The sequence below is a fragment of the Phalacrocorax aristotelis genome, chromosome 15, assembly GCF_949628215.1.
Source record: "Phalacrocorax aristotelis chromosome 15, bGulAri2.1, whole genome shotgun sequence".
Classification (NCBI taxonomy): Eukaryota; Metazoa; Chordata; class Aves; order Suliformes; family Phalacrocoracidae; genus Phalacrocorax; species Phalacrocorax aristotelis.
Genome location: NC_134290.1, coordinates 4,046,778 through 4,071,693, shown reverse-complemented (window position 1 = coordinate 4,071,693; position 24,916 = coordinate 4,046,778). Strand labels below are relative to the sequence as shown.

At 41.1% G+C, this 24,916-nt stretch overlaps 1 protein-coding gene across 1 annotated transcript in view; it reads right to left on the bottom strand.

The window, feature by feature from the left end:
- Nucleotides 1–24,916, bottom strand: part of FBXW8 (F-box and WD repeat domain containing 8) — a 51,623-nt gene that overhangs the window by 5,606 nt on the left and 21,101 nt on the right. The window contains exons 5-8 of the mRNA XM_075110374.1: nt 21,477–21,634; nt 13,531–13,727; nt 11,844–12,053; nt 1,507–1,634 (exon numbers count right to left, since the gene is read on the bottom strand). Of these exons, the coding sequence (XP_074966475.1) occupies nt 1,507–1,634; nt 11,844–12,053; nt 13,531–13,727; nt 21,477–21,634 (693 nt within the window). The remainder of the gene's footprint in view (nt 1–1,506; nt 1,635–11,843; nt 12,054–13,530; nt 13,728–21,476; nt 21,635–24,916) is intronic.

Sequence of the window (24,916 nt, the reverse complement as noted above, 5' to 3'; positions counted from 1 at the left end):
TTTGAATAAAAGATTAGCATATAGCAGTAAAATTGTGGAAGTGCTATATTTAATTCCAGCAATACATTTCCCCACTGGCCATCAGTAGTTTGAACTCACGTGGCAAGGTCCCCGTTTAGTACACTTGCTCCACAGTAGGGCTATGGAGGTCCATGTCACATCCCACCTGTGGATGTCCAGCACCTATTAATACCCTTCACAAAGCACCACACGAGGAACTGACCTCTGAGATACACATGGTCTTGTCTCCTGGACGCCAACTTATTTGCTGAACTGTTGATTCCTAACTTCTTGCTATTGTAGTGATGGCCAACCCCTGAGCTCAGTCAATGCTTGAGCTGAAAAACTGAAAAGCTTTCTGGAGGGGAAAGGGCACAGCCATTTACTCTAGAATGAAGAGAGTAACTTTCAATCTCACTTAAGGGATATCAACTTTATCTACTCTCCCATCATTGTGCAAAAGATCAAAATTGGCGGTAGTTTGGGTGCTTTGGAAAATCAATTGTCTGCTTTTAGAGGGAAAAAACTCCCAAGGATTCAATTACATGTGTCAAACTTCAGATATTTCCTTTATCCTCTTTGCTGAGAAAGTGTGAGGTTTGCTTGCACTGCCTATTCACTGAGAAGGGAAAAAAGCTGTTTGACAAAATAATCATTTTTGCAAGCTGCTGCACTGGCGGGACAGAGGTCTGGGATTTGGCAAAGGGAAGTATCCGCCTTACAAGCTGATACCCACCACCACACCAGACCACCACCTGCAGCCTGATGCCCAGTGCAGAAAGGAGGGGGGAAGGAATGGGGAGCCATTAGACACTGGCTCCTCGCCATCCCACATCTCCTTTGGTGCACTGGATCAGACCCCACAAATAACTAGCCAAAAAAAGAAAATCTAAAAATTGGACTCAAAGGGTCTTTTTAAGCACTTTAATCCTTTCGCGCTGACGGTTCCCAGCGCGTCCGTTCCTGGCACCAGATATTGTGCTGGGAAAATCCTACTCCCCAAGCCAAGGAGTTAAAGAGAAAGCTGCTAATCAGCTAAATAGAAGCTGGAATCTGTTCATATGAAAGTCTCTTTTTTTTGTCACCTGAGGGACATCACAGTGTTCTGAAATACACTCTTGACATCATTTGGCAGACAGACCCATCTCATCCTACATGATTCATCCCTTAGGTTATTTTTTTAATATCAGAAAGTGAGCTTTTAAATGCCAAACTAATTTTGCGGGTGGTGGTGGGGAAGTGGAAGATGTTCCAAGTGGTCTCGCTGGGCTGTACACCAACTGCGTCCACCAAATGGCTTAAAAAGAAAGTCTTCCCATGGAGCTTTCCGAAACAAAGCAAACTGGCAGCCACATCCAACTATTACCTAATATTTTGTTCCTAAAGTTCACGCAGGCTGCATTTGAAACATTAGAGGAGAAACAAATTCTAGCAGGTCCAGATGTAGGACAGAAGGACAGGAAGTAAGCTAATCTGAGATGGGCTGCAGCTCTTGGTAGCACCTACCTTCTGTCTTTATTGCCTGTAACAAGCATGTTTGGAGGACTGTTCTGGAGGTTGACACACGTAAAGTCACCTATTGAGTTGCCCATCTTCTTCAGGCACTGACTTGTTTCCAGATTGTAAAGAAGGATCTGGCAGAAAGAGAACAAACACCGGCTAAATGTAGCATGAGCACAACTACTACACTTTGCCGCAGCATGAAGCAGAGCAGAGTTGTTACCATCAGAGATCATCTGCAGGACTCAGTTATGTATTAACATATTGAGAAACAAGACACATCTCTACCCCTATTAAGAAGGGCAACAACACCCTCAGAAGTAAGGAAATCAAGTTTCACAATGGAATCCATCAAGAAGCAGGTATGCAAGGTTCTCATCAACCAGTATCAGATAGATAGAGCTCTCAGGCAGGCAAAGCCAACCATACAGATCTTCTCCAGGTCATATTTTTAAGGCTTACATGGAAAAGCAAATAGTTTCTTCATCAATTTTAGTATTTAGAAGAGTAGAAAAGTAAACAGAATCAACATTTGGAAGGTTTAGACAGATGGACTGTTCAAGAAAGATTCAGTCAAATACAGCAAAAATTGAAGAGCAGAACTGAACACTGACTCAGCGCTGACAGGCCCTGCTGATAGCTTTTGTATAGATCACGCGGCAGGAACAGCTTAAGAGAAATATTACATCTGAAGTGGCAGTTCAGATGGGAAAGGAATAAAAGCAACTCTGATTTTACACAACATCCAGGATGATTCAACCAGAGACTGGAAGAGAGGTACGAGCTGTTTCTCGTCTGTTCACCCTCCTCTCCTTTGCACAGCAATCAGTTTAATCACGTTCTCTTTCTGTCTTTCCTGGGGGGCCAGATGAGATTTATCTATTTGGGTCTTTCAATTTAGGAGAGCAAGTATTTTTGGCAACAGAAGAAATGTACTGGTCAAAGCCCAGTGGAGCTCAGCGCAGTACCTGGTCTTACGTAACTTGATAAATATTATTAAATTTCATGGTGATGCTCCTTTAATTTAAAAGAAACCTATGACCATAGAAAGAGTAACAGTAGTTAAAACATCAGGAAAAACCCGATGGCTTCCGTGGCTGCATCAGCGTGGCCATGTCAACGTCACATCAATATTCTTAACTTCTACTTTTCTGATTATATCCACATGCAGCTTAATAAATGTTACACTATCTGTACACATTCCTTCAACATTTGCCAGAGCAGCGACAGTGATGCTGCCTGGCCTTTTCCTTCCTATCTGCAATTTTAGTAAACATCTGAGAGGTCGAGTGAAGTGAGCAGGAGGGGATCATTTTGTGATGGATGCCTCTAGGTAACAAAAGCAAAGCTTTAAAGATCTCTAGGAATACTGCAAAGGAAGGCAGAGAATTTGCAGGTTTCCTCCACCTGCCATTTCTCCCAGCTAAAGAGCAGGCACAGTTTTATTCAGATGTATTATCAGGTCCCCATTAGACTCAACACATTCATACCTGCCTTCCTCAGTTTCATGTGATAATTATAATCTCCCAACCAGTTCCCTTTCCCAGCCTTGTCTTTGTGAATCTATCTGCGTCAAATACCGGTCCTTAGCATGCGATTTTTCCACCTTAAGACCCAAAAAACCAAGTAAGTTCTACTGAAGCTCTGTAAAGCAAGGAAGACTCTACCTTTGCAGGGAGACTTAGGACTTAGAGGTTGCTGAAAAATTAATTTAAACTTCCAATACTATGAAAAAGTTGCTACAAACTGCATGAAAATCTTCAAGGTAAAGACCAATTTATAGCCTGTTCTCAGTTGCAGCACAGCTTCCAACAGCTCACTAACCAATCCCAGAGGTAATGGCATTCTGGCAAAGGTACTTTGCACAGTTTTCAGTGCAAAGGAAACTAATATCTGTGCCTGGCAACCAAATTTCTCCTTAGGAAGTTTTGAACAAGAGACAAACTCAATAAATTGCTGAATTCAACTTATGAACAATAAACGATCAGGTCAACAGCAACCCATTCCAGCTCCCAGTTGAGCCTCTGAACCAGCCCTTCCCAGCTGTACGGTAAAACTCTGGAGAGGAGCGGGCCAAATGCTGCTTTCTCAGAAGTCCCCTGGGGCTAATGCTTAAAGTGAACATCCATAAACTATTAATTTATATAAATGACCATAGCTCCCATCTATCCTGTAAACATATGATAGATACTTGAAAATTCAATTATGGCCATGAAAGACTACCATGAAAAATAGCTTCCACATAGCATTTAAAGATCCCTGTTTTACATTGGAGCAAATATTATGTATTCTCCTGTTTGCAGTCTAAACTTTAGACCTGTGGCAATCCTCCTATGTAGGTAGCACCAGCTAAAAAGCTATTTATTTCTCCTCACATATCTTGTAGATGGCCAACAATTTAAAATGTTTGTATATAAGAAAGTGAATCTGTAAAAAAAAGAAAGGTTCAGATCCACAAAACTGGAAGAAAAGCTTTTGTCTTACCTTTTTCTCCTACCCCCTCCAATTCCTTCTCTTCTCATATCAGTCTCCATTCTTTTAAACACTGTTGGGTATTGGTTTTTTTTTCCAAATTTCATAACGGATATATGTATTTCTAGCCAATTAGCTCTATCATTGGAAGAAAGATTCTCTTTGTGATTTTTGGCATCCAGGATTTACCTATCTTTAGATTCAACTACCGTCTTGAGCAATGTTATGGTCTGCAAATCAATTTCAAAACCTTATCCTGACAAACCGATAGGTAAAGAAACAAAAAACTCAGAATGCTTTTGAAAGTTGGCATAATAATTTCTTAGCGTCAGAGGTTTTAAAAACATACTGATGACAATTTTTGAGTTTTTAGAACACTTCTGATGAGCTCTCCTATAATATCCCAAGGCAACAAGGATTTTCCTTACAAAGGCCAAGGAGAACGAATGAAAATACCTGGTCAACAGGGACTTGAAAGAAGGGCCTGTATGTTAAAGGGCAGATAAAGCGTAAGATCTTTAGGAGGTTTATAATCCTATAATGCACACTGCAAAGGGATTACCCTTTTAAAGATATTTAAAATCCTATAATGGACACCCAAGACCAGTGACCTAATAGGTACCGACCTGAAGGTAAGTGAAGCAAGACCATTTGGGTGTGAAATGAAGTACCCTGGGATAACACACTAACGAGCATCCCTTCCCCCCGTGGGACTTTGGGGACACAAGGGAGGAAAAGCATTAAATACTCTGTGCAGATGTATCAGGAATCTAACGCACAAAATAAAAAGTGTTACCTATTAACACTGTTCAAGTGAAAAAATCTAAGTTATTGGATAAGACCCAAGCAATCTCCCAGAATGCTTAATAATTCAGCAAGCCAGAAATAGCCAGAGTACCTTTACCATTATGTTTAGTTAAAGACCACAGAGATTAGAAAACACATTATCCATCTCAGAGGCGATTCTTTCCATGTTACAAGTCCCTTAACGACCTTTACCATCTCTCCCTCTCTCTCTCTCTCTTTTAATAAGGCTGAGCAAATGGGACTTCATTTTATCCGATTGCCACAGACTAGTGGTATTAATTATTCATGCTTATACTCTCTCTTTTGTTAAGGCAGTGCATTAGACTAATTTCCCTCTTTACTGTGCAAGTTGGGCAAGTCTCAACCTGTGGCCACTATTTTCAGCTAGATGTGCTGAGAAGCTGGCAAATTCACGAGACCAGGCAGAGCAAGAAGGGAAACGTTACTGTACTTCATGAAACTACAGAGCAGTGGGTACAGGGAACTCTCTCTAAATGCTGTCCAAGAACTCAAGAAAGAAGACTAAGTTAATTTACAAAGAATTACAGTCTCTGTAGCCAGAATAGCTAAGCTGTGAGCTTTGTTACATCTCGCAGCTAAGTGAGGTCAAGCGTGGTCGATGTACTCTGGTTGAGATACTTCCAAGAGAAACCAAGGAACTGAAGGAAATGCTGTTGATGGAACTCTTCCATGCATGTCCAATACCCCAGCAGGTGTTTTGGGATCCTGTGTTGTTGGAGATGTCTTTTTTGGATGGAACATTAAAACAACAAATCCCCAAGCACTTGTTATCAAAGAGCCTGTGGTACTTTCAACAAGAGCAGGGGTGTTCAGCCCACTGTCCTGGCTGAAAGCCAGCAGACAACTGCTTTGTGAAATAGCTGGTTTCCCTTTGCAATCGCATCTCTGCTTCTCGTCAAAAGTTACACACCGCACGGCTCGTAAAAAGTGAGCTGTCTCTCCGAACTGGGCAAAGCACTCTGTATACAGAGTAGATTTAGTTCTTATCTAGATGAAGTATTGAACAGAGTATCATAAATATTAGTAAAAAGTATACTGTAAAACCACACAAAACCTACGTCCTTTTACTTACTGAATAAGGGACAGGATACATGAAAGAATCACTTTCTCAGACAGAACCGTCTAGGATAGAGGTTTCTAACTGTCGCTTCAGAGACAGAGGATCCAAATGAAAAAACTGAGTTGCTGAAACAGGCAGAGGAACAGGCAGCAAGATTGGCAACAGAATTTGCATTTATTTTCAGATTGTTTCCCCCCCTTTCTTTCTGCTCATCCCTCTGCCAAGGAGGAAAAACCCCCACATCGCCTGAATACATAAAAATATTGCCAACAGAAGAAAGGGTCATGAAATTTGAGTCCACCATGAATAAGGAAGGATCTCGTTTTTGCTCAGGTCAAAACCATTCAATTCAAAGGGTATCTACAAAAGCAGTAAGGCTATTTCATATGCATTTGCAGCAGAAGCCATCAAATTAAGTACAACATATGGTACGCACTGCCACAAGTTTGAATTTTATTTCTAAAGGGATGTGGAAAAAGAATATTTTCAAAGTTTACAAGCCCCAGGGGCACAGTTCCCCAGCGCAAATATATTGAATTGCCTACTGTAAATATGGCACATAACACTGCAACAACAACAACAAAATTTGACTATTAACAAATGCAAGGTCAGCATATTGATACTTGTACAGAGGTAAGTGTTCTGGCTCCATAAATTTAAAGATGAGCTAAGATTTAAAAGGAGCAGCTGAGGGAGACAGACAATCAGAGAGAAAGAAAAAGAGTAAATCATACACAAAACAGCCTGTAAAAAAAAAATTTAAAAAGCAGTTAATATACATGAATAATGGATGTTTGATTTAAAAGCAGTTTACTCCAATATGATGTAATTTTTGACAATCAGCCAGAGAGACTATTTTGCAAGCTCTTGCCAGATATAAGTCATTGTGTAAAGCTGGTAACACAACTGTTTCTCCGAGCATGTGGAAAATTGACTTTCATGCCATCCTAAAGGTGACTTTACGCTGGCAAACGAGTGCTCTTATTCTGCATGCACTGAGCTGCACCAAGCAGCCTCAAGCAGTGCTTAAAGACCCACACAGAGGACTGCAAAAATAACAGAGTCTAAACAGGTTGCAGCAAATCCAGCCACAAAAGCAGTCTGCCATACACGCTATTTGGTCCTCCAAATATCTACACCTGCTGTAAAAGCTACACATGAAGCTAAAGGCAAGTGTAGTTTGTGTTTTCCTTTTACGTTTTCATCTGACTGGAGTTAAAAAGTAAGACTCCAAGCTGGCAGCACGAAGTAGAGCCAAGCATTGTGCAGGCAGGCAGAGCGCAAGCTTCAGCAACGTGATTCTGCCAACACACCTGCAACCCTTGCTGTTCCAGCACTGGACACTACCCGAGCCCGGGCTGCCAGTGGCCAGCACTCTGCCAGCCTTGATGGGCTTGTGATGTGGACAGATGTCTGCTTGGACCTGGAATGAGGTCACCAGACTCACTTGACTTGTGGCTGGAGATTGATGTAAGAGTTCAGGTACCCAGAGATAAAGTGATATTATGTTTAGCCACTGAACCACCTACTCACTAAAAAACAAGCCCTAGCCCAGAAACGCATTTTCCCTAACCTAAGGATAGGGCAGGGAAAAGGAAGGCAAGGTAATTCTTAAAAACTGTATTAATTCTCTTGGTTTCATAGATTATCACCTTGAATACCCACAGAACATCCTAAACCTGAGACACTTATCTAAGCAGCTGGGCCGATTTTGAAGTATTCACATTAACATACAAATAGGGAAAACAGAAAAAGCAGAATGTCATTAACACTAGCCAATACAAAAGGGATTTTTTTTTTAACTGGCAACATTATTTCTCGTCATTTACAAACACAGAAAAACCAAGACGGATGATTGTTACTTTTCAGCAAGAGAGGGGTTAATCAATGCATCATACAAAATTTAGACAAGGAAAACTTCTGGTCTCTCTGCTGCACTTACTTGCAATGCTCAACTTATAAAAAGTTACACAGTTCAGATCCTCAGAAAGAGTTCTGTCTCTCCTACGTGGTACCAAAGAGTTTATAAAGAAAAAGGTATTTATAACACCTTTCACCTTCAAAGATCTGCTAACACCCTACAGTCCTACAGCTCCCTAAAGAGAAATGTTTGGGGAAGTCCCATATGTTCAAATTCAGTCACCAGCAAGACCTGTCCTCCTACTGGTATGAAAACAAGCATAAAGATCAGTTTATTGAAAAATTAACTATTTCACAAGGGCCACAGTGGTTAACAAAACTGAAAAACACCTACCTTTTTAAACAAGAAAAATCAATATTAAAAAATTTGAAGTTTTGGGAACACCACAAGAACTGGAGTCATTACAACACCAGAAAAGACAATGCAAGCTTACCAGTTAACAAAGAGGAGGATTTTAGTTACATTAAGATGCAAGAAAGATGTAACGGCTTATACAATGCACCTATGGCCTAAATACATCATCCAAGAGAGACTACAGAGTATGAAATTCAATTTAAAGGAATATTTAAAATTTGTTTTTCACTTCCTATTAGTTCATAACATCCATTTCAAGTGGTTAATTCTACTGGATACGCTCACATTATCAAGCAGTTGAAGAACTCTTGAAACATTAAATACAGGAGGAAAACTAGGCAGTATTTCAATTGCTGATGAGAAGAGACAGGTGATGTTGAACGCCATTCATCAAGTACAAGCCAATCAGCAGCTCAAAACAGATGAAAAAGCGACAGCATAACAAACAACTCCCAAGACATCTGATCTCAACATAGCCTTCTGTTCCCAAGTTGGAGGCTCTGCAATCACTCCCCTCTTCTCCATCTACCTGCTCTGAAATAAAGGTCAAGTTTGTGCACAAAGCAACCAAAAACACAAGCATATTCTAAACTGTGCCTTATAATGCATGTAACATAAAGAGTTCTTCAGCTGCATGGGTTTAAAATAAAATCCTCTTGCGTACTATATGAAGTTTCTCTGATGGAAATAAAACCCCCAAATCCTCCCATGTGGATTATCTTCTTCACCAAGAACTGTCAAATACATTAAAAAATTTCAACTAAATTTTAAACACAGGACAAAGTTGGTTTTGACTTTTTTTGTTTGGTTGGTTTGGTTTTTTCCCCCCCCAAGAGAATAAAGCACTAAAAAATTCATAGAAATAATCTGCAAGCAGGAGAGCGCTCACCTGAAGCTACAGTAGGACACCAGACTTACTTGACAGCAGATGGTCCATTCAGGAAATCTTATAAATATACCAACTATTAGAAAAGCTTCAGTCAGGTCCTACAATCAGCGAGAGAATTGCATCAGAAATCAGATGATGTTAATCCTGACAGTTATAGTGCTACTTGTTTAAGATCCTGACATGAAGAGGACCAAAGCGAGCCCTAGTTTAAATCTGTGGATTTAATTTTACATACAATGCTCAAACCCAAAATTCAGACAAGTGAATGCCAAGACTGCGATGCTGCTGCAGCGTTGAGATCACGGGTCTCCAAACCACATGACATAGGGTAATACGTTATTCGCTAGACGCCATCCTTCAGGGCATGCCCACTGGGTTGTCACGAGCACCACTTTACATTGAAAGGGAAAGCCAGGGTTAAGGTTTTCTCTGTCGTTCATTATCTGATCTATATTATTAGCCATGCATGAGCTTAGATAGGAACAGATATCTCAACATTTCAAGAGTTTGGGATTTAAGGAAAATAGTACATTCCACACTGAGTTAATACAGCTGAAATAACACTTACTAAAGAAACTGATCTTCACTTAACATAAAATAAAGAGCTCCAGGAACACTAAATAGATGAACTTTCAAGAAACAGCATCATACTTGGGGTGTCTGATGCTTAATGAAGTGAAAGTTGAAGTTCTCACAGATGATGCATTTATAGTCTTCCCTCTCTCCTGCACAGATGTCTGTCATCTAACAGTAAGCAAGTCTACACCACAGATTTGATGTTTTTCTCCTCTCCGACATAAAAGTTCCTACAAAATTTATGCCTCAGATCTCTACTCTGCTGTCAAATTTGGTTAAAATTAGATAATGATTAAAAAAGAGATAGGGGAAAAGTTGGTTTCCCTAGCTATATTTTCATCAGAAAGCACGTTACTAGGCAGTAGCATTAGCACTGTGAGCTTACACTAAAGAAAAAAAAAAAAATCCCTCAGGAAAAACAAAGAAAACCCCAAACTGAGAAGGAACACAGACTTCCCACTACAGCAACACAGCCAGGAGCAAATGGGGCTGGAATTCTTCATCATTACGTTTCTGAGACCAAAAGCTCTCCTAAAGACAGATTGTCAACTTATGACCAGCGTAATCAGCCAATGTGAAGTCCCTTCACGTCTGCACGAGGCGAATAATTATCATAATAGACATTAGTAATTAATTTCCGGCGTGATGTCAGCTGCTGTGGCAATGCCAAGCAAGCGTCCTTGTCAAACACACCCCAGCCGTCTGGACGACTTCAGTCCCATCTCCCTGATTAGGATGCGCGCTGATGCACTGCTTAATACAATCTGCCATCAAATGCCAAATACTTCAGAACTAAATTAGGAAATATGTCCGGCTTTACAGTGTGACGCTCGGGGGCCTAAGTAGATTTCTCTATTCCTTTACGAGGCACAAAGGTGATCACCGATGTAATGCCCCTGAATGAGGCAATTTTACCTTCTAACCTCCCACCTCTGTAGGGAAAAGAATTGGATTAGGACAGCAAAGGAATTAATAAAGACAGCATGGCCTCACAGCATCTCTCAACCCTAGAGGTATTTATGGTGGCCTCAGCATTTCCCTAGTGAGCGTGAATTTTAAGGGGAAATTAGATGCAGCTGGACACATTTATTCCTAACACAGAGGTAGTCCTAAATAAAGCTTTCCTGTTCTAGACACTTGCCAAAGAAAATGCTGCATTTGTACAGTACAGACCACAGCTCCTTTCATCTGGTTGCTCACCTCCTGCTTCTTTCTCTACCTGCCTGAAACACTCTCCTTCCCTCTTTGCTGATAGCCCATCACATGCCTGAAGTATAACCACAAAAGTACAGAATGAAATTAGGGAATGGGAAAGGTAGGTGAGATGTAGGAAAGGGACAGAAACTCTTCTCAAGGCATCTGGAAACAGGTCTTTCCACAGCCTGGTCCCTGCCCTGGAATGGGGCTGTGTCCAGGAGCAGCCTGCTGCCACCAGCTACCTGGGATCTCAGGTACGACTCTGCGTGCCCTCAAAATACAATTATTTATACTTCCTATTTGGGTCTGCAAGCCCAAAATAGCCCCCCTCCTGCAAGCAGAGAAGTTTGAGAATAGCTGCATTAAAGCATGCCTCAGCCACGAGTCTTCAGCAAGGTTACAAAAAGAGTCTGTTTTGATCTACCCTGCCACTGCTAAGATGTTCTGATAAAAGAAGCTGACTGTGTCACAGGGGGCTTTAAACCTATGATTATCATTTAGCTTCCTTTAATACAACAGTCACACCATTCTCACCAAATTGGAAGGAACTTAGTTCAAACCCTCAAGTGCACACAAAAAAAGCATCCCCCTGACCCCCTAAGACTGCACATCTGCATGTGTACAGGGCTTGACACGCTGCTCAGGATGCCCCCATCAGAAAGGCTGAGGGATGTTTTTGCTTTTTGGGGTGGGGTTGTTCATTAGGTTTTTTTAGTTTGGGGGTTTGGTTTTTTTTTTTTGCAACTAGTTCCCCCTAGAGGACCACTGATGCAGCATACATGTGAGACATATGAAGGAGCTGGGACTTGCTGAGGAGCAGAGAATGCAAAGTATTTACAGTGAACACAGTCAGCTGAACAGTAATCGCTTAAATCAGCCCAGTGGAAGAAAACTAACAGAAGCATCAGATTTTTGCATTAAAAGAATGTCTTCCCTCTACTGTTAAAAGCAGAATAGCAAGGAAGGAAACGGTCAGTAGCATGAATTCTTTTTTCCCTTGTTAATTATGAAAGTATAAAAATCTTGCAAAAAAAAAAATTAAATACCTGGTTGGGCTCATTCAATAACCAGCCAAAGGTTTTGACCCCAAAGGCTGCTTCATGAGCAGACACATCAAGACATGTGACAGGCTGACCATAGACGGAATGGAGGATTTTGCCAGGATCTTCTGCTTTCAGGAGATAGACAATGTCTTCTGCAGCTGCTACTGTCACTGGACTCCCCGTAACATCTGGAACCAGGTTAAGGAAGTTGACCTAAAAAGAGCAGACCTTTAATTTTCATTACAGCCAAAAGTTCTTTTACATCACTACTGCCGCATACTAAGCTGAACAAACTACTGATGTGGGGTTATCAGCTCTCTTGAATCATCCCAGTTATGGATTAATTTCACACAAAGACCAAGTATCAACTTTATTTCTGAACTTTTGCAAGTTTAGCTCCTATGATGAAATCTAGCTCACAGTCTTTAGAATGAGCCCATTTTAAAAAAAACTAATCGGAACACGTTACAACGGAACACACCAAGTCACATCAAAGAAAGGAGCAAGACTTAAGTCTCATACAGATGAAAGCCATAAGGTTAAAGCATACAAAGCAAATACCAAGGCTAGAATGCAAATACAGTGCTCCGGAAGACGCACCACATTCATGCAACTAACATGAAATAGTTGATGCTTACATGAAATAATGTATATATACCCTAAATCAAAAGAAAAGTCATCACGTGACTCTAGGACAGCCCAAACATCAGCTCCCCTTTCTTCTGTCACAAGACGAGATTGACATTGCTCTTCCCATTTCAGTAAACGGCTAAGACATTGCTAAAAACTCTCACCACGGGAAGGGTTTAAACGCCTTAACAGCACAGCTGATTTCTAACCCAACCTTAGAAGAGACTATGAGTGTCTGCCTGTCACGTGGGGCAAAGCTAGATGCAAGAGTAAAATGGATCCAACTACAAGGCAGTGGGTGCTGTTCTTTTAACATTTTTGTTGGGAAACCTTAAAAATTGAAAAAAAAAGTCCCCAAACATTTGAAGTATTATAAGACTGTCTTAGCTTTAAAAGAGGTGATTAATCAGGAGTGGTTTAAATCACATCATACCCATTAGCTGCACAGTAGCTTGTTGCAATAGGGGAGAAGCTGCAAGACTCAATTTATTCCTAGGCACGTCCTCCCCTTTCTAAAAAATGTTGATACTCAGAGACATAAAACTTCAGAGAATGGGACAGCTTTTGATTTTTAATTAAAATAGTCTCAAAACTTCAGCGACAGAAGGTGTAACCTAAAGAAACTGCACAACTAGTTACAACTTCACAAGTGATACCATTAGCTTGTCTGCAATATCCTGCCTCAGAATTAATCAGATAGCGTTGATCTGGAATGAGACCTTGAGTTTTAGCTCCAATTCTACGTGAGAAAACTGATTTATAAAATCAGCCAACTTAGTTTGAAGTTGACAAAAAACTAATTAAAAACAGCCAACCTCCTGCACCATATGGACTTCTGTTCATTTTCACTTGTAGCTTAAGCCAGCATTTCACCCTTGCTCTTCAGTGATGAAAGCCTCTACCATTAACCTGCTTCAAAATCATAGCCTCTAGTGATAATGCCGTTATCTAGTTCAGGCAACACTCTTGTAAGATTATTATATGATCCCTCTTAACTGTAACAAAAATAATTAGTGGATCAGGAGCTCCTGGAATGAAGCTGCGTAGCCTGGACACTCACCAATTTCTGGATTTCAAATGTTTCTGTAGTTTGCCAGAATCCTCTGTCATTAGGGCTTTCCACTTTGACCTCGAAGCCAGATGCCGTCACTACTGTTGCGCTCTCTGAACCAAGAGCTAAAGCCTGTATCCTCTGATTGTGCTGGTAATGATGGACTGGCTCCCGCCCGAACATCAGACTCCACACACTAATGGTTCCTGTATACAAAACACAAATGCTATGCTTTACCTTAGAATTTAACAAACCTTTAAAAGATCATTTAAAGATGTAAGCTTATAAGCATTCTAAGAGAAAAGATGAATATACACAAGAGAGACTGTAGGGCAGGAAACCAGAACTTCAGGACGCTGCATAGCACCACGTAACAGGTTCGGAGGAAACTTTCCAAGATTATGGTCTCTCGCATCAGAGGCTCATAGCTCTCTAGGTAACTCTTTTTTTTTTTTTTTTTTTTTTTTTAACTTTTAGATAACTTTGTTATCTACCTTGAGAAAAACTGCTTGAATTCCCTTACTTTTCCACATTTGGAGAAGACCAGACTTAAACAGACACCTACATTTTTATCCTCCTATATGCTCACCCTCAATTACTACCAAAACCACTGAGGAACCCACGCTCAAATTTAAGTCACTCTGCCGCACACAGAAAAGTTTTAAAGCGAAGAACCGGAAGCTCTGCACACAGCAATCGGGATTTTAATACCACCCTTAACAGTTTCCGACCAGCAGCAAAGCTCCTCATCCTGATGCTCTGGATAAAACAGAAACTGCAAAAGAGTTCAAAGCTTCCAGAAAGCTGAAGAATACAAACCCCAAAGAAGACAGGAGTACAAGTCAAAAGACATTTGCGACTGCATTTTTTTACCAGCACAGATCACCGATACTCCATTTAAAAGCATGGTGCATTAAAGCAATAATCTGAATAAGAGCAACCTGAAGCAATCAGGAGTGTATTACAGAACAGAAGGGCCAGACGGAATTGGAGACTTCAGGGCCACCTTTGCACTGAATTAACGGAGAAGCAATCTTCAGACATGATAGACAGGGCTGGAGAAGCCTTCCTTTTACTTGAGCATGGCCATTAATGATGAAATGATTAATGGTAGCTATTCCTTCAAAAGGAGACATAAAAGCTCTGACAGACAGCTGTGGACGGGCACCAATGCCAGTTTGCAAACACTCCTCCCACGTCCCAAAGGAGGTGAAGCAAGAGTGTGGTAATGAAACTGCACATAGTGAAATGGTATCTAAATGAGTTTAAATTGATTTATGTTTGCTTTTGTAAAGATTATTTGGTATCTGGAAAGTGCTACCCATGTGAAATAATGCAGATAATCCTTAAGATCCCTGTCTAATGGCACTCCCACTGAATATTTATATTCCTCGCCATGGGAATGAGTACCATAATGGGGACCATTTTTGTTTTATTAGGGATGCATATTTAAATTAATCTGCTATTTGCCTAAACAATTAGCCGCCTCTGTTTGTTTACACAAAGCCAAAACTGCAATTAGGCTTCCATCAAAAAGATAAGTCCCGACTAAAACTGTCCCGATGGAGTCATAAGGGCTCAGAGCAGAACTTCCAAAAATTACTTCTTAGCATAATGGTAATTATGTTAATTGCTTGAAAGGTAAATAACTGCTGAACTGGTTTTGAAAAACAGAATGCTAGCTCACATCTCACACACGCTTAAAACAAGTTAACAAATACAAATGGACAGCCCAGACCGTAATTCCCTCTGCAGCCCGGTCTGCCCCACGCGACGGCTTAGCCGCGGCACTCTTGTGCCTTCGCAGCGAGTCCTCGGCTCCAAACTAAAACAAAGGGAACGGGTGAAGCCTCATCTCCAGGGCAGCTGATTTAAACAAGCGAACAAACATCAATGATACAAGACTGTAGGGATATCAGATCACGGATGTTAGAACTGAACCTTTTCATCAGACGATTAACACTGCTGCCAAACTCCTCTGCGCAGGAGTATTTTCAACTTTTTTTCATTTTTTTGCAAAACATTTATCCAAATTAAAGACCACTTTGTGTAGGAGAAAAGGAAGCTGATTTGCTTCCAGCGCAAGTCTTTTGTTTGCACATCTCTGCAATGAGCATTTCACTCTTTTAAAAGAGTGTATTAATGTATGAAAGTTCTGCAAAATACAAAAAAATATTCAAGTCAAACAACCTTCTTCCAGCCACGTAGGAAATTGGGAAAGGAAGACTTCAGCATTCTGCTCACCAAATCTGGGCAACCAGGCCATGATTATTATTATTATTCATCTCAAATGTCACGAAAAGAGAAGACAGTGAAAATGGCTCATGCAATAGTACAAACAGCTTGAGACGGGTACTTTTTTTTTAAACCAGATGTTCAGTAGCTAAATCTGTTCAAAATATCTGAAAATTTCACAAGGCAAATATAGAGTGTGCAACACCTGATGCACAGTAATGGTGTGAAAACATGCCAGGTAATATCAAAAACACGGGTGACTTGTAAGGTCACAAGTTAACATCTGTTTAATGAAGAAGTAAAACATAAGGAGTAAAAAGGAGAGTTGAAAAGGTATATCAAAAGCAAAATGAAAAACATTTTCTTTCGTTAGGATGAACAATTATTTGCTTGCAAAAGGACTGCTTGTCCCCCTGGCTTCTCCCCTCCTCCAAAAGAGTGTACGGTTCTGTACGTACATCTTCCGTCACCTGTTACCTGCTCCCAGTCAGAAGCTTCAACCACTGCATGGAAGGACCTTCACAGAAACGCACTACTGGCAAAACAGGCGTACACGTTCATTCGTAACAGCAGGAAAACGTTATCACGTTTTGCACAGAAAAAGCAAACACTCCACTGCGTTTATCAACCGGCAAAACTATTGCTATGTCTAAAAGTGCTACTTGGAATATTCTGTATTTCATTGCAGAAACAGCAAAATGTATTTATTAGAGTGCAAGCCTTTGCAACAGTCAATCATGTTTGTGTGAGAGCAAAAAAAAGCCACCATTACAGTTAAAGTTATTAGTATGGCAACATAAAAAAAAATTAGGCACAAGATTTACCAGTGCAGATGAGATCACTGCTTTCCATAGTGTATCTTCTTGCCTCCAGCAGTGACCAGTACTTCATTTCCAAAGCAATATCTTTGCTAAGGTGAAGTTAAGGTTGCAAGCACCCAGTATCTTTTTTTTTTTTTAATACTGTAATCTTAAAAGCGTTAGGAAGTCATTAAATCAAAATTATAAGCAATAGTTTCACAGCATACTAAAATCTGCACCACAATTGTGATTATTCCAAGCGAACTCTAACAATAACTGCTCAAACATATTTCGACTTTACAGCTTGCTTATATTTAATCTTGGCTCAAGGAAATGAGTTAAGCGCAAGAAGCTGAGGAAGATGGTATAATTGCTGACACTTGACATTACAATCACTGTACCAGTCTTGTTTATCATTTTGGCCCAGATTGTACAAAGAATTTAGGTTTGTAACTTCTATTGTTGAAATGTGGCTTGATGAAAAGGTCCTTGTATTGCAATTCACTACAGAGTGGAAGGTATTTGGATAAACATTTAACTATGAGTCTATTGCGCCTTGCGCAGTGCACTGCTGGTCAGTCGTAGTAAACATCAGCCAGTCTTACACATCTCTTGCTACAACAGAGGTGGACGGCTGGAAGCTGTTCTCCGTTATCAGTGCCTGTCACTAGTATATTCCCCCCTTTAAAGCTGGAACCACAAAAGACATCCCGCAAAAGCTGCTGGTTTTACATCTGTTTTCACATAGGTGTCTCTGGTGTAAAAGGCAAGACAAAAAAATTTATCTGTTTGCATATCATATACTCTAATCTTGTAACAGGGAAGGGTGGCAGAGGCAAAAAATGTTAAATCACATTTGTAAATATTATACTGCTGTGTTCGCCAGTGTAATACAGCCTGTCACGGCTCCTTCTAAGAGCTAGCCAGAGCGGAGGACAGCTGCCTGCCAGCGCTACCTGCTAACAGCAAACCCTTGGGCTAAGTGGAAGGAGGGCTGCGTTTTGGTGCAAAAGATCCTACGCTCAGATCCTAATGACCCATTACATCAGCTCTTCCACATTAAGATGATACGGCTAGCAGTTGCTGTCAGCTTTAGAAAAGCTGTAGAGCAATCTACATGTGAATTATCTACAAAAAATAAAAGCAAAGCCAGGATTTTGTATATGCTAGGGCAGGGGACCTGGACACGCTCGTGGCCTCCATGCTCATTCACTTCAGCTTCTAAACACAGTTGTGTGGAAAGGCCCGAAACTGCTTAATTCACATCATCTACATGACGTTTTCCCTGTTTGTGGGTCACAGTCTTGCCACTTCCCATCTTGATTTAAACAAAATAAAATTTGTTTTCATCTTTTGAAAACACTTCTTACATGTAATTTTTTTCCTCTAAGCTGGGAACATAAATTTATTTCCTTACAATTTTCAGATAACATCATCCTTCTATGAAGTACAGACAGTTAATAAAACACATAGGTGAAAATGAGCACCAGTCTTATGTCTCAAAGCTCCTTATCTTGAATTTTGAGTTCCTCCCAGAAACACTTCTAGTCAGAGGGATCACCAACACACAGCCAACTCGTCCCTAGTAGGTGCTTGCTGTTTAACAACTAAAATTTTACATTTTATTGTCACAACAATGTTGTTTCTCAACTTCCAGCAGGTACAGCGAGCTACTTACCGTACTAAACAGCGAGAGACCAGACCTCAGTCGTAAGAGTCGTGCCTTTACATTACCGTTACAACATCAGTTTCCACCAAATGATGTCAGGTTTTATCTCCACCCCTTTTCCTACAGAGATTTCCAAATGACACCATCCCTGTACAGTCCCCTCAGAAAAGACACAGATGAGAAAGTCTGGATTTCATTCCCAGGTTGAGTACTCAAAAGGCAGACTTCCCTGACCATGATGTGAAATCACACGCCATTTACCCAAACCAAGAGTTTTACATCCACAGCCACCTCTATGTATCCGATGGGGATAAATATACTACCACATGCTACATGTGGTTTTCTTCAAAAACTTTTTCCTTTATTCAAGCCAGCCTGTTTCCCTGCTCTTGCTATCTTACAGCATGTCCTGGCACCTGGGGGAAGACTCCAAACACATTACTCCATTTCTGTCTTTGCAAAGAGGGGACAGAAGGGACAACACCCACAAGCAGCTTAAAGGGCATCAGAATGGATAAGACAGCAGATTTCCAGTCCCAGAAAGTAGCGCTGCCAAAATTCCCTTCCTGATGCCTGCCAACAAGCAGGAGCACTTCTGATCCCTGCAGAAACCACCTTCCTTTGCTCCATGTTACTACTTTGCAACTTGTGAAGTACCACTAACTCCTCCCAAAGGGTCTCAAATCACTCCAGTAAACAGGGGCAGCGTGGCATCTCCCCACCATGCCTACACAAGTCTGAAGCACAGCATTTAAAAAATACCAAAAAAAACGCAAAGAAAAAGTATGTTGTCTTGTTGCAGCACATTGTTTTCAAGTCAAACTATGAGACTCCGGAGGGCAGGGGGGAGGGTGATGGCTAAAGTAGACTGCTGTTTCCCAAAAGCTGTGGCTCACAGCCAAAGTCAGGCAAGCATGGAGCAGATGGAGTCCTGGCAAGGCCTCTACTGTCCCTGCATTAGCAGCATCTGCTCATTACCCAGAACCCTCGCCTGCTTTATCTAATGCTCCAGGAAAAGCATTTTGATTTGATTCATTTCAATTCGGTAACGTGCAACACAATTAGTGGTAAAATCAAACTGGAGGACTGCCAGTGCTGACAATAGGAAACAAGGCAGAAGAAATATGAGGCCAGTGGGTTGGAATTCAAAAATCACAACTGTGGATCAAGTTGCCAAGTCCCGTTGCCCCAGGTGTACGCACAGTGCCCCCACTGAGCACTGGCATGGGCGGAGGGAACTTCATTTCCTACCCATACATTTTTCTCTCATTTACCTCTCCTTGCAGCTTGTTTCTCAGAGGCTGACACCGTTGGAAACATTCACCAGAAGTCACAATCCAATTTTTCTTTAGTGCCATCATGGAGTTACAATTCACTTCAGATGCAGGCATCCCAGCAAGACAAATCTTTTTCCTTGCTATAGTTCATATGCCTTGGGAAGCGTTTGCTACTACCGAACCAGCAAAACAGCGCTGTAAGGCAGGCACGGCATGAGCAGAATCTGCCTGTTAGTTCTTCCCTGTGATCGGATGCCAAGGACATCGCTGTGTGAGCTCTGTTGAACTGGGAGAAACTGATGTTATCTGAACGGGTCTGCTAGCCAGGGATTCGAAAGAGAAGTCTAGACTCTTTGCCTGACAGCACCACCTCCAACACGAGCAGATGGTTTCTCTGTGTTAGTCAAACTTACAAACAAAGAGAAAAGGGAGCTGGAAAAGTACAACAAAGAACAAACACATAATCTTCAAAGTCATCCTCCCCTTCCCCAGGTTTAAAATAATTCTCTCCAGCAAACCGTAAACATACACTTTCAGATTCCAGTTGGTAAACATTTCTAAATATCAGTCTTTATAATTCCCTATTCACACAGAAGCTAATCTATTCTGACCAGGCTTCTCAAATCAGAGTAACTGCCATATCACAGAGCCCATTAAAATTTCTACCCAAAAGAATAAAAGACGCTGAGCTTTATGCAAACTAGTTTAGTCACAGCACACACAGGACTGACGACAAGGAATATGACAGAAAAGAAGAAACCTAGACAAATTATTAGGTTAGTCAGTGGGAGAATAGAAAACAAACAAAAGACCCTCTGCTAATCATTGTTTGGCACAGTGGACAGAGAGCCAACACTTGAAACTATCACTGTGTTATAATTTCCTATGACTCACGTAAGTAATATTAATGAGCATTCTGTAATACCAGACTTGCTGTTGTCAGAAAACATGGCCTGTCAACAATTTTGAGCCACTGAAAACCGTTCTAGCATGACCCATGCCCGAAAACCAGCTAAGGATGTTGATCATCTTAAAACAGTTGTTTTCACATATAAAGCATTTAATTTACTTCTAAAATAAAATACATGGATTAGAGATTTTGTTTGGATAACCCAGCTGTGGTTTTGTTTCCACATGCAGAAACGCCAGGATCAAAGACAGTATGTATACAAGGCTCCCTAACTTTAAAAATACTCTTTATTCATACCTCAGGAGAGGTATTGAAGTGTCAAATCGTACATACAGGCAGAGTAGAGCTCTGCCTGAGCAACTCAGCCTCGCATCTCAATTGGCTAGCACCGTTCAAACCTGCCTTTTTTAATTGCCGTTCCCACATGCAGTAGATGTCCAGTTGGTCTCTGGCTCTTGTTGCCCATTATATAAGCATCTAAGTACATTTAAAACAATTAAGTATATTTAAAACAATGCATATAACCAGGATTTTATTATGGTTTCATTAAATACTAGGTCACAGTTTTTATTCTCTATATCAAAGTATATAATAACCCTCCACTGCAAACCGATCCTTCAGTTAAGAAAATGGGCATCCATACACTATGCCAAGAGCAAGAGAGGACGCAGATTAATCAGACATGCAAGTTTACCAGTACTCCCATAACAAAGCCTCACAGCACCCCAAGGGAGTTTTGGACAGACAAGAAGTCTGGTGGAAGAATATTTAATATTTTTATACCAAAACAAGTTATTTGCTTAAGATAGTTTGGCTGGACTACAGCCTGGCACTCAAGCTTTGTGTAGCAGCTCCAGTAGGAATTAAACATCAGTTTTAATGGGTGCTATGTTCCAATGCCTCCTAATGCATTTAGGATTATTGGCCAACTTTCTCACATAAAAGCAAGTGTGTGCGTGTCTGTGTATATACAGGATTACAGACAGACAAAAAGCTGAGCACAGCTGCTTCATTTTTGTAAAGCCTTTTTTTTTTAAATAGGGAGGAGAGTTGTGGTTACTTACCATCCTCGTAAGCTGCTACAGCCAGAGAGCTGTTTATCCTCACAAAGGAGACATGTGGCTGAGGTCCAGCATCACCAGGACCGTGCATTGGTTCCAGGATGGGGGCTGTGTAGTCCCAGGTGCGAGTGTCCCACAACCTCACTTCTCCTGATGTATATCTGGAAAGGAAGGCTATTATTCATCCCAAAACATCTGAAAAGAGGTAGCTGCAGGAAAAGGGAGGAAGAAACAAGAAGTGTCTTAAAGCCTAATGCCTTTCACAGCTCCTAGACTGATTCTCCTCCTTTTTGCACACTCTTTGTACAAGCCCATCAGCTTTCCTCATTTTATTTCCATTTACCGAATGCAGCATCAAGTCTACTAAGACAGGCAGGTATACTGGAGCTACAAGAACGACATGACTGAGTTACCAGCTATTGATTTATAGAATGCATGGAGACCCGGGCTCAGTGGAAAAAAGGTAATCAGTAACGAGTCTAAATTACATCATGGCAAAATTTCAAACTGTTTCCTTTTGGTCTTTAAAAATTTGTGATTGTGGTTGTGCCAAGAAAAGGCTGTTTAATCAGAGCATTTATGTACACATATACAAGCACACACAGGCATGCACCCATCCAGCTTACTGTTCTTTATAGAAACTTCTTAATGTCTCATCAACTCATCAGATTTGCCTACATCTCTGAAGACTAATTTATTAATTCAATTAAGTGTCATCTCTAGAATTAAGGCAGTGCTGCCTTCTTTGCAGAAGGTGCTCTCACTGACGCATCAGAAAAACTACAGTTTAACAAACTATAGTTTGCCAATGAGGAAAAAAAAACAGAACTGAACTTTTCAGATAATACTGAATATATCTGAGTGAATGAAGGTTCTAACAGAGCAAGCAACACAAACTATTCTGAGCTATCTATGCTGCGGAACACAACATGCTATTAAAGAAAAAAACCACTGCAGGCAAAGTAGAGCAGAAGCTCCCTCTATGACTGGTTAAAGAACACAGTTCAATAGTTATTTGGAATAGTTCAATAATTATTTAAGATCAGTTTTGAGAGAACCATGACAATTAACACTGTCGAAGAGTCTTAGATGTCATTCTCTGCCATACCCAAGACACAGATTCTGTTGGAAAATGAAGGGTCCTTCCTGATCTATCAGCTTTGCTGTTATATCCTGACTTTTGGGGGAACAATATTTCAAAAGAATTACTCTTATAAGCCTCAAAGGTCTACTGGTTAGAAATGTGGCTGTCCTATGTTTATAAGGAAAATAAGAAAACAGTTATTTACTGTGAAAGAAGGGGCTTAATAAAGGTTTAGAAGATGTTGGACTTTGACGGATGTTACCCAGGTCTTTGGGGAGTACCCTGCAACAGGACTACAGGTACTCTGGAGCAGATTACTTCCAACATCTCTGAGTGAAAACACTCCACTTTAAACAACTTATTGACGTGCCTGAGGGGACGGTGAAGCCTGTCAAGCAGAAAGAGATGCACATTAATTTTCTGCACTGAATCAGGAAAAGAGAACTGTGTCCTTGTCACCTGGCTTCCTCTTCGGTGCTTTACACAGCAAGATAGAAGAAAACGAGAGACTAGGGTGGGATAGCACTTCTCCCTTTTCCTCCTTCTGCAGACAAGGCCCAAATCCCGCTATGAATCTCGCTTTCCTTTCCAATTTACAGCAGCGCTATCTAAAAAAGAACAGACCAAGAAAGAAGCCTCCCCAAAGCAACGCTAAACTTTTCATGTTGGACTAAACAAGCGGTCCAGATTAGTCCACAAAAAACATCTTCAGTTTACGAAAACTGAAAAGGGCTCATTTCAGATACATTTTAAAGTGTGGAGATATTACCTGTCCCACTGAGTTTTGGCACAGATCTCTTGCAGTCCCATTCAACAAGACACACACAACATTTCAGAAGCACTTCAATTTTGAGCTGCTTTTTGTTTGTCTTTATGTCTGGTTTGTCTGGGGTCATGTTTTCAAATTTCTCCTAACTTCAAAGAGTAGCAGATTATTCTCAAGGGGGAAGCCAAACTATGTGACCATGAAAAGTGAGTTTCAAGGAGACATGAAATACTGGCAGAATTGACAGAACTAAGTGACAGAATGTTAATTTTAATCCCCAAATGAGCAAGGAAGAACAGCATCTCCTCCTAGTGCATATACATACCTACTCTTACACAGGCCAGTCTAGGAATGTAAAAAAGAAAAAAATAGATGGGGAAAACAGAATGACAGGAATAGAGAGGAGGCACAGGCTGACTAATCCTCTGAGCACACTGCTTCTGATTTTTCTATGTAGCATGCAACACAAGTGATCCAGAGCTCAAGACGTAAATAAAAACATGGACCACAATCATGGAATTAAAGGTCCAACAACACACTACCACAGCAAGTGCTTTCATTTTTTCTGAGAATTCAACCAAATAAAAATTTAGTCTGAACCATTCTCTATTCTTGAAGAACCACCTGAACCACCTCTACAGCTAAGCTTAAACTGGAACCGAACCACCAAACGTTTCTATCAGTTAGAAATAAATTTTACTAAAATTCCAATGTGTTTGTGCTGGGACCTGTTAAACACAGGAACTGTCTCTGCTTGGTCGCTCTGCATCAGACCACCCTGCAGCCTCCTCACCCTCACCCCCATCCTCTCCAGTGATGGACAGGGACATGCTGAAGAGCTTTCACTTCTGTAACATGGAGCCCTGCTGCTCTCCCACCCCTAGCAAGGACCTGCTGCACATGGGAGCTTGTTACGTGTACCTCAGGTACGCTCTAGTGGGTTCAGACAGATACTACAGAACCGTCCGTAAGAGGATCCTGGCCATAGTGCTCATTCCAGTTCCGTCATGACAGAGAACGGGGAGCACAAGCGCCCACTAAACCCCACCTTCATGCGTGTCTGTCCAGAAACCCCATCAGTGCACCACAAGACAGGACAAGTGCTTTATGTTCACCAGGAAGAGGAGGGCCGCAAGGCATCTTTGCCCCCATCCCTCCCGTATCCCTCCTACGCCCATTTCTCACTCAGCAACACCACTCACATCCTTCGCAGTGCAGCATGACAACAAATCAGTCCCCTGCGGCAACCTAAAGGATTTAGAGGGGTGTTACAAGATCATGCTGGAAATGTAAGTGGAGGTCTAGGTTTGGGCAGGGAACCAGCATGGGGAAATGGGAGAAATAAACCATCTCCTCAGCTGACAACACGCTCCATTGGCCATCACCACCGCATGCCCACTTCCAGCGTACGCTGGGCTTGTACCAGAACTGAACTGGAAGAATTTCAAACACAGATGAATCCAATTCAGAACTAAAAAATTTAATGGTTCAACTCCCCACTTTTAATGCTATTGTAAAGAGCAACACACTTTCAGTTTGTAACCACAACCAAAGGCTTTTAAACTATTAAAGCATTGCCTTACTGTAAAAAAT